Here is a 12081-nt window from a genome sequence, read left to right on the forward strand (position 1 = left end):
CCTGGGTGTGGGAGAGTCGTCGTGGTGACCTCGGTGTTACCAAAAACCTTTGTAATTATGTTTTTTTGCGCCCATGCCTCTGGGTGTGAATGATTTTATCTTCCATACACACTTGTGCTTTATGAAGAACGTCCAACAGACGTTGATGACCATGGAAGTGACCAGGCATTGGCTTCCAGAAATTTTAGATTCCAGTTTGTGGCCCCTACTTAGAGCCACTGTTCAGGAACATCTTTTGAGCCTTGTTCCTGGCTCTGTTGCAGGTGCTCAATCTTACCTCTCTCTCTTCTTTCACACCACTCTTTTGGGGGAGGCGGTCAGGTTTATTGAGGTATAACTTAAATTAAGTAAAATTCACCACTTAGAGTATACAGATCTCTGAGTTTTGACGTGTGCATAAAGTTGTATAACCAGTACCAAAATCAACATACAGTGCAGTTCATCGCCTCCCCAGATTTCCCGGCACCCCTTCGTGGTCCGTCCCCACGCCACTCCCCACCCCTGCCAGTCGCTGATCTGCGCTCTCTGTTCCTGTGGTTACTCTTTTCCCGAATGACCTAAGTGCAGTCACAGAGGATGTAGCGTTTTGGGTCTGATACTTTGATTTGGAGCGATGCTTTTGAGAATTCACCCCTGGCTCAGTCTCAGTAGCTGATTCTTTAGTATCGAGTAGGGTTCCGGCCTCTAGGTGCATCACAGTTTATCCATTCGCCAGTTGAAGAACACGTGGATCATCTCCAGTTTGGGAGAATTGCCTGTGATCTGGGAGATTGTCTGGGAGATTGATCTGGGAGATTGTCTATGATAACTATCTGTGATAGATTTTTTGTGAGTATGACATTGGTCTTTCATTCCTCTCGGGTAAACACCTAGGAGGGGATTGTTGAGTTGAATGGCAATTGCATGTTTAACTTCAAAGAAATGTTTTCCAAAGACGTTTATACCTGTTGTTTCCTCACCAGCAGTCTGAGAGAGTTCCAGATGCTTTATAACCTTGCCAGCATTGGTGTTGCCTTTTTTTCTTTTTAATTTTTCTTTGCCTTTTCCTAGTGACTACTGATGTTGGACATCTCTTCATGGGTTTCTCTTCTTTGGTGGAAATGTGCAAATCTTTTCGATTTTTTAAAAAAACACATTATTTATGTTCTCATTATTGAGTTTTGAGAGTTCTTTATGCACTTTGCTTAAAAGTTCTTTACCAGATACGTGTTTTGCAGATATCTTTTCTGAATCTGTGGCTTGTCTTTGCATTTTCCTATGCATGACTTCAGAAGTGCAGAAGTAGTAAACTTCAATTCAGTCCAATTTGTCAGTTTTTCTCTTTCATAGATCATGTCGGATCTTTGTACTCTTTGCTTAACCCTAAGGTTGCAAAGATTGTTTTTTGTATGTTAATTTTCCTACAGATTTTATAGTTTAGATTTACGTTTAAGTCTCCGATCCATTTTGAATTAATTCGCAGTGGTCACGTACTCTTGCACACAGATGTTCAGTGGTCGCAGCACCATCTGTTTAAAAGACCTTTCCTCTCCTCATTGCACTCCCTGGGTGCCTTGGTCAGAAATCAGTTGACTATGTACACCTCTCTTTCTGGGCCCCGTTCTCTTCCACCGATCTCCGTGTGTGTCTTTTTCTCCAACAATGCACTGCCTTGACTACTGTGCCTTTATAATAAGTCTGGAAATCAGAGAGCGTAAACCCTCTCACTTTGTTCTTCTTTTTCAAAAAAAGTCAGACTTTTTTGTTATTGTTGCTCCCTTCCAAAATACAACTTTTAGAATCAGTGTATTGATTTCTACAAAAAACTCCTCCTGGGGTTTTGACCGGGACTGTGTTAAATCTGTAGATCGATTTGGGGCGAGTTGACGTTTCAACACTATTGAGTCTTCTGATCCATGAATATGCCATCTCTTCTCCTTTATTTGGGTCCTCGTTGACTTTGTTCATGAGTATTTTGTAATTTTCAGCTTCTAAATCATGCGCGTATTTGCTTAGATGCCTTCTCAGGCATGCCGGGTTTTGGTGTTATCATAAATGATGCCACGTGTAGATGTAAATTTCCCATTATTTATTGCTAGTGTGTAGACGTGTTCTGCCGGTAGTGGGTGGACAGTACGTTTGTGAATACACCTGTCTAATGAGTTGAATTCTCAAATTATAATTTGGGGTTCTTTTGATTCTCAGTAAAAAAGAGTAATATTTCAAGGCAATACTTGAAGTAGTTTATTTCTTAGGTTGTACTCGAATGCCTTTTGACTAACTTTTGAAACTTTAAACTTTGTTCATTAAGAGATAATTGGATTGTTAGGACTTTTTGTTATCCCACGCAGCAGAATTCTGGCAGGTGTTCCCTACCTTTGGTTGATTTTACTTGTATTTTTGGGTCATCGTATTACTGACTTCTTTTCCCGCCTGGGTGCTTTTATGGGCTTTTCCCACTAGCCACTAGCCCACTTGCTCTGTCTGATTTTCTGCTTCTCTTTGACGTCGCCATTCTCAGTTACGTTTATGTGTCCTTCGCCATTCATTCCATGCCTTTACAATTTGGTTAGTTTCATTTTATTTAGAGTAATAGACTCCTAGAGTTGAAGAAATATGGAGATTAAGCCAAGGCCTTTTCCTTTTAAACTTGAAAAAAAAAAAATAGGTGCTAATATTGGAGACCCAACCCCTGCTCTGTTAATTTGTTTACGTGGAAGGTTACGCTATGAGGCCTAACGTATAAGCTTCCAGTCCTGGGTTTACAGACAATCTAGTGTGGCTGGTGGGGCTCTCTTCTGATGTGTGCTGTCATGTTGGATGGCACGTTATAAGGAGATTGCTTTGAGGTGCTTGGAGGAGTTGAAGGAAACTTCCAGAAACACGGGAGTTGGTATGCCTGCACAGCGTGGTTTATTCTACGGGCATAAAGAAATGCAGTACACGAAATGAGAATCTTCACATTGTTAGGAGAGAATATTTTAGAGAACTCTTGGAACAAGTAGCTCTAATTTGCTACATTAAACCACCTTTTTCCCCCTCTCTCAGAATTAAGTTTAATTATAGTGGAGCTTATAAGCATTGCTCTGTTTAAATTATATTAGCTCTTCCATTATATTGTGTTTTTTAAGGAGACCTGGAGCTTTTAGGTGGACAGGAAATTACTAATTATAAAAGGAATAAATATTTGAAAAGCCAGGTTCATAGCAATAATTTCTATTATGAGTCACATAAAATTTTTAATTGTTAAAAGCCAAATTTCAGTTGTTTTTCTTTAGCATAAGAAAACTTCCTTTTCCAATGAATGTATAGAATTTCAATCATGTTATGTTTATTACTTTACCTTTTTTCTTGTAACTTTTTATCTTTACATACACTTAAGTATATTTTGCTATAATTTCAAACTTAAAAGTCATAAGAACAGTTCAAGGAACTCTTACATACCCTTTAAATAGCTTCATTGTTGTATATATTGTGCTGTATTTTCTTTATCGTTCTGTCTTTCATGGCTTTTTTCTGAACTACACGGGAGTAATTTGGAGACCTCATATCTCTTGACCATTATATATTTCAGTCCGCGTGTATCAAGGACAGGTCATTCATTCTCTCAGATAACTACAGTACAATGTTCAAAATCAGGAAACTTAACACCAGTGCAATACTGTTGTCTAATCCACAGACTATATCCAGATTCTAACAGCCCCAAAATGTCCTTCTTGGCTACGATTTTTCCTGGTCTGGGATCCAGTTGTGGGTCATGCTTGCATTTTGTTGTCACCACGTCTTCAGGCTCCTTTCATCTGGCCAAGTTCCGTAACCTTCTTGGGTTTCTTGAACATTTTTAAAGGTTACAGGCCAATTTTGTAAAATGGCCCTTTGTTTACTCTTCCATAGCAGTTAGGTTCAGAGTATGCATTTTGTCAGGAAGACCGCAAATGAGATATGCTGTCCCCGGTGCGTCCTGATACCACTTTGTCCTGATGCCCGAGAGGTCAGTTTTGATCCCTTGCCGAACGTGGGTGTGTGCGAGCGTTCTCCATCGTGGAGTTACAAGCTTTCCCTTTCTAAGGAATAAGTAATTGATGGGAAATTGCTTTTGAGACTATGTAAATACTCTTACCAACTTTTACCTTCTGTTTTAACACCCATTGACTTTCGAGCGCCATTATTCCTTCTACAGTTTTTAATTGGCATTTGTCTCTAAGAGTTGTCCCTCCCTCCTTCCCTCCTCTTCCTTCCCCACCTTTTCCTTCCCTTTCTCCCTTCCTCATTCCCTCCCTTTCTTTCTTCCCTACCCCCCCACCTTAATCTATCTCTCAGTATGGACTGTTGGATCCTTAGTTTAGCCAGTGGTTTAATCCATTCCTATATTATTTATTTTGATGTCCTAGTTGCCCTAGTTTTGGCTAGTGGGAGCCTCTTCAAGCTGATTCCTGTGTCCTGTTGATATGTCCTCATCATCCTTTGAGCCTTTCTTACTGTCTGGGAGAATAAGATGTCTACAGCTCAACTTGGTATTTATTGCCCCTGCCCTAGAGTCAACCAGCCTTTCTTCAAGGGTTCCTTGTTCCTTTTAATAGAGAATGGTGTTGAGAATCCCCAACTTGGGAGCTAGAAGTGTTCATTGCTTCTAAGTCTTCTTAACAAAAGAGCAAGGAGTATGTGTGTGTGTGTGTGTGTGTGTGTCTGTGTGTGTGTGTGTGTGTGTGTACATGTTTGTCTCTCTGTTAAAAACAGTGAGCTCAAATGAATACCCCATTCAATCCATTACTACAATATACTTTTATTCTCTTACCTGTTTTACCTCTTTTTCAAGAAGGCTCCTGTTATCCTCAGTGTATTTACTCATTTGTATAAGCCTAGAACGCACCATGAGTAGTTTCAGAACTGCCAACTCCTGCTACTGTGAAATGCAAACCTACTCGCTAGTTAATATTTCTTTAAAGTAAATTTACTTATAATACTGTTAACAGTTTCATTTTGATAAATGTATAAACCCGCATCTCTATCAAACTACAGAACATTTTTGTCCCCAGAAAGTTCCCTTATGCTCTTCCCAGTCAATTTCATGCCCCTTCTTCTTACTTTTTTTTAAACTATAGATTAGTTTTGCCTCTTCTAGCACTTCATACGTAGAGAATTACAGAGTATATGCTCTTTTGCATCTGGTGTCTTTGGACAAACAAAATATCTGGCATTTACTTATGTTGCTGTGTGATTTGGTGTTTTGTTTTATTGCTGACTAGTAATCCATTGTGTGAAAATATCACTATTTATGCCTCAGTGGGTGGACTGTAGATTATTTCAGATAAATTATGAATACACCTGCTATGAAGATTCATGTACATGTGTTTTTGGAGCCATATGTTACCACTAGGTAAATACCTAATAGTGAGGTTGCTGAATTGTGTGTTAAGGGTATGTTTGACTTTATAAGAAACCTTCAGACTGTTTTCCTGAGTGAATATATATATATGTACTTATAACCTATATATAATATATAGATATATAATATCAATAATATATAATATAATATAATATATTATATAATATGTCACATATAATTATACATATTATACTATATTATATTTATATATTAATTATATATTATATAAATATATATGTAAATATTATATATATTATATATATATATACACACACACACACACACACACACACACACACACACAGATGGATTAATTATAAGGAATTGGTGCTTGTGATTATGGAGACTGGCAGGTCCAAATCCACAGTGAGCTGGCTGGCCCGAGGCCCAGGAGAGCCAATGTGCAGAGGAAGTCTGGAGGCCGTCTGCTGGCAGAATTTCTCCTTGCTCATGGAGGCTGGTCTTTCTTTTCTAGTCAGGACTTCAGCTCATTGAATGACGCCCGCCCGCATTATGGAGAGCAATCTGCTTACTCACAGTTCGCCAATTTATATGTTACTTGTATCCCCAAATACCCTCTAAGTTGACACAAATATTGCCATCACAAGTCCATCCCTTGGCACCTTGGCACCCACTCTGTGCACCTCCGTAGACTGTATTTAATTCTCTAATAGAGATGATAAGATCATACCCCCCCACCCAGCATGCTATGACCACCTGCACATAACCAAAATGTGCTAACCCGTTCCCCAGAGGAGGGTGCAAAATAATAGGTCATGCTCACTCTTCTCCTTGGTATCCTGTACCGTAAATACCACAACATAAAGTCAGCAACATTTAAATACTATGATTTAAAGTCAGTACATCTTATGTTACTGGGTAAGGGCATAACAGGGGGAAGAAAGCAAGGGTATTTGTTTAATACACATACACACACAATAAGGAGGAAGCACTCATGACAATGATAACCATTGTTTCTGTAACTGATCACACGTCGTAGCTGGTGTTGGTGACCCAGCCTTCATTCCTGAAGGCTCTGGGCCATTAGCAGTCCTGCCTGAATTGTGTCCTTGTAGTTTTCCATTGACACTAATGACAGGGCACGGTCATACTAAGAGAGGGGATGTCCTGTATTGCAGACATACTCTTCCTTCCCTCCACTGCGGAGGAGGCGTGCAGTGTCCCCCGGGCTGGTCAGGATCAGTCACCCCAGCCAGCACAGCGACTCCCTTCCTCGCCTGTTGACTCAGAGGCATGAGGAGTCTAGAGCATTGTATATTCTCCTCAGCGAATGAGCGGTCTGGTTGCCAGCATCCGGCATTGTCAGTCTTTTTCACTCTGCCATCCAGGTAGGTGTGCGGTGGTATCTCAGAGTGATTTAATTCACATGTGCGTGATGACCAACGACGTGGAGTCCATTTCATGTGCTTATTGGCCATTCCTAGCTCTTCCTTTATGAAGTGTTCAAATGTGTGCACACTTTTTTATGGTGGTTTTCTTTTAAAAATTGATTTGTAAGAGGCTTTAAGAAAAAGTATATATAAATTGGAAATAAGGCCTTTTTCAGACTTGAGTTTTATAATCTTTTATCCCCAGTCTGTGGCTGGTCTGTTTTCTTAACTGTCTTTTGATGAGCATAGTGCTAAATCTTGATAAAGTCTAATTTATTATTTTTTTCATATTCTGCCTAAGAAATCTTCTGCATAAGTATTTTCTGTGAAGATATTCTGTACATTTTCTAGAAGTTTTATAATTTTACCTTTTACATTTAATCCTATGATCAATCTCAATTTAATTATTTGTAAGATGTGAGGTAAGGTTTGACTTTTTTTTCCTCCCCATTGGAATATAACTTTTTCCAGTACCACTTGTTGGAAAGACCTTCTTTTTCCAATAAATTGTTCTAGTGCCTTTGTTGAAAATATGCTGATCATCTAAGTAAGGGTGTATTTCTGGATCTTAAAAAAAAAAATTTCTGGATCTTCTGTTCTTTTCCACTGTTTTAATCTTATGCCAATACCACATTGATTACCATGGCTGTATAATGAGTCTTGAAATCAGGTAGTATAAGTCCTTGGACTTTTTTCCTCTCCTTCAAGGTGTTTTTCCTCTTTTTCAAGGTGTTTTGGATATTTTAGGTTTCTTGCATTTCCATAGACATTTTAGAATCAAAGCTTGTCAATTTATTGAACAAGCCTCCAGAGATTATGATTGAGATTGTATTGAATTTAAAGATCAATTTTGGGGGGTGCCTGAGTGGCTCAGTCGTTAAGCATCTGCCTTTGGCTCAGGGCGTGATCCCGGAGTTCTGGGATCGAGCCCCACATCAGGCTCTTCCACTGGGAGCCTGCTTCTTTCTCTCCCACTCCCCCTGCTTGTGTTCCCTCTCTCGCTGGCTCTCTCTCTATGTTAAATAAATAAATAAAATCTTTAAAAAAAAAAAAAGATCAATTTTGGGAGAATATACATTTGAGTCTTCCAGTCAATAAACTGAGTATGTCTTTCTATTAAGTCTTCTTTAATTTCTATCAGTAATATTCTATTGTTTTCAACATAATAGTCTTGGATATCTCTTATTTATTTACTCCTAAGTATTGATTATTCTTTGATGTTATTGCAAATGGACTTGTTTTAAAATTCTGTTTTAAAATTGTGTGATCTGAGCATATCACAATATCATTAATTCTTATTTAATGGCCTTGTAGCTTGGGGCCTTGCTAAATTCACTTATATAGCCTAGTAACATTGTAAACAGGATTTTTTTTTTTAAGATTTTTAAATTTATTTATTAGACAGAGATAGAGACAACCAGTGAGAGAGGGAACACAAGCAGGGGGAGTGGGAGAGGAAGAAGCAGGCTCATAGCGGAGGAGCCTGACGTGGGGCTTGATCCCATAATGCTGGGATCACGCCCTGAGCCGAAGGCAGACGCTTAACCGCTGTGCCACCCAGGCGCCCCTGTAAATAGGATTTTTTTATATAGATAACCATCTTGTCTATGAATAGAATCAGTTTTATTTTTAAAAATTTTTTTAAAAGATTTATTTATTTATTAGAGAGGGGCAGGAGGGGCAGAGGGAGAGAATCTCAAGCAGACTCTCTGCTGAGTGTGGATCCCAACATGGGGCTTGATCTCACAACCCGTGAGATCATAACCTGAGCTGAAATCACAAGGCAGGCACTTAATCAACTGAGCCACCCAGGCACCCCCAATAGAATCAGGTTTAATTCTTCCTTTCCATTTTGAGTAACTTTTATTTCCTTTTCTTGCCTTATTATACTGGCTAAGATCTCTAATACATTATTGGATAGGAGTAAGATTAAACATTTTAGCCTTTTCTGATCTGGAATGCTTTGTAATTTGTTCATCTCACAGCCCAGAGAGGTCTTATTGTCATTCTGTATGACATACATTTCCTTCTTTTTATCATCTATCTCAGCACCTTTTAAAATTTCTTTGTATCATTTACATAAATTGCACGTATTTTATTTGTGTACTTCTTTGTTGTCTGGCCCTTACACTAAATCCATAAGTCCCTTATGGGAAAAATTCTCTGTCTTTACCATTGCATCCCTAGTGTATAGCACAGTGACTCTTAGTAGAACTCAGGAAACGCTTTGTCAAATCAGTCAATATTGGTAGAAACTTTTAGCAGTTACACAATCTATCCTTTCCAGTGTTTGAGTCTCCTTGGCAAAACCTAGGACAGATATTATTTCTTGCAAGACTTTTTTTTTTTTTTAAGATTTATTTATTTATTTATTTGAGGGAGAGAGAGAGTGAGATAGAGAACATGAGCAAGGGGAAGGGTAGAGACAGAAGCAGACGCCCTGCTGAGCGGGGAGCCCATGCGGGGCTCGATCCCAAGATCCTGGGATCATGACCTGAGCTGAAGGCAGCCGTTTAATTGACTGAGCCACCCAGGTGCCCAAGACTTTTTTCATAATTTTTCTTTCTACTTTTTGAAAATTTTTTAGGAAGTAACATTTCAAAATTTCTCATGGAAACTTATATTTGATACTTTAAAACGTTCTTAATTGATATTTTATAAAATGCGATATAAAAGTTATATTTGGGGGCGCCTGGTGGCACAGCGGTTAAGCGTCTGCCTTCGGCTCAGGGCGTGAGCCCGGCGTTATGGGATCGAGCCAGGCTCCTCCGCTATGAGCCTGCTTCTTCCTCTCCCATTCCCCCTGCTTGTGTTCCCTCTCTCGCTGGCTGTCTCTATCTCTGTCGAATAAATAAATAAAATCTTTAAAAAAAAAGTTATATTTGTATATTATTAAAAGTTCTCACTGGTATTTTATAAAAAGCAATAGGATTCTTTCTTCCAATTTTTGCAAAATATGTGGTGACAAATTGGGATAGTTTACTCTTTCTGGTGTTACATATACTCAAAAGTTAATCAGTATGCGGGCAGTTTGCAGTGGCCCAAATATAGAAACAAGGGTAAACCCATTCCACAGTTATCTAGTAAAAGCAGGTGTTGGGTCACTATTTTTTTTTATTCTTTAAAATCTGGAGAAAAACCACTGATGAAGTGAACCTGTTAGGCAAATTATTTCCTTATTTCTGCCCCTTAGCTTTTGCTCTAATCTGAGAAATGCTTCATTTGGGGGTTTTTGTGTGTAATTTAAGCCTAACGAAGGGAAATTGCTCTTGGCCTGAAACACAGTGATCTAGAGTTTATCCAAAAGGCAAAACACCTTCCTTCTTGTTGTTCCATTTTAGTAGCTGCTGAGACAGAAAGTAAGGCTTCCGTTTGTGTGCAGACATGAGGAGAATAATGGGGCTTTTCCCCTGCGGTATGTTACAGTCATTCTTTGGCTCATCCCACACATTGACAATGGAAATTGCACTACAGAAGCAGTTAGACGGGCATTCATTCATCTCCCTCTCTCCCTCATCCTCCTTCTTTCCCCTCCCCTCTCCACCCCTCCCTCCTTCCTCGGCCTTCCCTTTTCCTTACTTGTCCCTCCTCCCCATCCCCCGTCCTCCTTCCTTCCCTTGTTCTTTCTCCTGCACTCCCTCTATATCACGATGTTCTTGTTCCTGCATACGTAGTAGAGAATAAGACCTACGTGGCCTTTCCGTGTTTACGTTGTTGTGGCGGAGGCAAATAATAACATATGCATATGATCATTTTTGCTAGTCACAAGTGCTATAAACAAAATGCGTGTGTGCACATGGCTGTGCTCTTGTGCACCAGAGAGAGAGAGAGAATGAACATGAATGAGAACCCTGGAAGGCCTAAGGAGGGGGTGTTTGAGCTGAGCTCTGCAGGTCCGCAAGGTCAGGGAGCATGTTTTAGGAAGTGGGGATAGCAAGTCAGTAACCCTGAGAGCAGATCGGGTTTGGTATTAGAGAGGAACTGGAATGCAGACATGTGGGCTCAGTGCAGGGAGTTTGGGAGAGAACAGTCTAAGAAGAGGCTGGAGGAGAAAGTGAGGCCTCGATTCCAGATAGCACGATGGGCGTGATGAACCATTTCCCCTTGATCCCGAGTTCAGCCCAAAGCCAGTGGTCCATATGTGGCATATTAGTTCACTTGCCATTTAGACGTCACAAAAACATCTCTCGTATGATCAAAATAACCTCAGTTCAAATTCTCATTTTAGTTTTCTCTCCCCAAAATAGAAAAAGAAATACACGAACCAAAAACTGACACAACTGAAAAAAGATGAGCAATCCATAATTACAAATGGGGATCTCAACAGTCCTCTGTCGATAATGGATAGAAGGAGACAGACATTCAGTAAGGATTTGGATGAGGGACTCAAACAGCCTGACCAACCAACTCGGCTTCGTTGCCTTTTTATTCTGTTTAATGGTACACTTTTTCCCCCAAGTGCCCATGAAGCATTCACCCAGATGGAGCAAATTTGGCGCCAAAGCCGTTTCAATAAATTTGAAAGCATTGAAATCATACCGAACATGTTCTGTGACCACAGCAGAATTAAACAGAAATCAGTATCAGAAAAATACCTGAAAACCCTAGAATATCTGGAACTCAAACTGTCTATTTCTGAGTGACTCATGAGTCAAAGAAGAAATGACAAGGGAAGTTTGAAATTAAATACTTTGACATGCATGAGAACGAAAAAGTAACCATGTCTCTTATTTAAAATAAAAATGTTAATGTGCAAATAGTAGAGATTTGCATCTTCAACTCTTTCTGTTTGTCTCTTTCGTGAATTTCCTGCTTCATATGTCAGTCTGTCCTCAGTTCTTTGAGATGAAATGAGCGTGCCCGTGTCCCTGCCACCAGTCTGCACCTGACCCTAGTTAGGCTGGCCTTGCCTATTTAACTAAGTAGGCCTAATACTTTCTTCTAGCTCCACTCAGTGAACCTTTACCATTTTCAGAGGTCATCTTCCTGGAACTCTGGAGGGGAATTCAAGAAGCAGTAACAGACAGGTTTAAGTTACATGATTTCTTTGGCTAACTTCAGTTAAAACCTGTCAAAGCTGCTCTTTTTTTTTTTCCTTTTTTTGCCTCTCTCTGTCCTACCTGGGGATTTCCAGTCTACCTTCTCCCTACGTCTTAGACTTTTTGTGAGTCTTTCCTTCAGTTCTCTTCCGTGACTTCTGTTTCTTCCAGCAGTCCTTTTATTGTCTTGACTTTTGTTTTTTAAAGGTTTATTTATTTGAGAGAGAAAGAGAGAGCGAGCGTGAGCAGGAGGGGTAGAGGGAGAGGAAGAGACAATCCAAAGCTG

General features: G+C 39.7%; 1 protein-coding gene across 6 annotated transcripts in view; it reads left to right on the forward strand.

The window, feature by feature from the left end:
* Positions 1–12081, forward strand: part of GRK3 (G protein-coupled receptor kinase 3) — a 125094-nt gene that overhangs the window by 44774 nt on the left and 68239 nt on the right. Inside the window, exon 2 of one of the 6 annotated variants that reach the window (XM_057305774.1) lies at positions 6505–6714. The exons of the other annotated variants lie outside the window; for them this stretch is intronic. Within the exon in view, the coding sequence (XP_057161757.1) occupies positions 6657–6714 (58 nt within the window). The 5' untranslated portion in view covers positions 6505–6656. The remainder of the gene's footprint in view (positions 1–6504; positions 6715–12081) is intronic. 6 annotated transcript variants of the gene reach the window in all.

Source organism: Ursus arctos, unplaced genomic scaffold (assembly GCF_023065955.2).
Source record: "Ursus arctos isolate Adak ecotype North America unplaced genomic scaffold, UrsArc2.0 scaffold_34, whole genome shotgun sequence".
NCBI classification, from domain to species: domain Eukaryota; kingdom Metazoa; phylum Chordata; class Mammalia; order Carnivora; family Ursidae; genus Ursus; species Ursus arctos.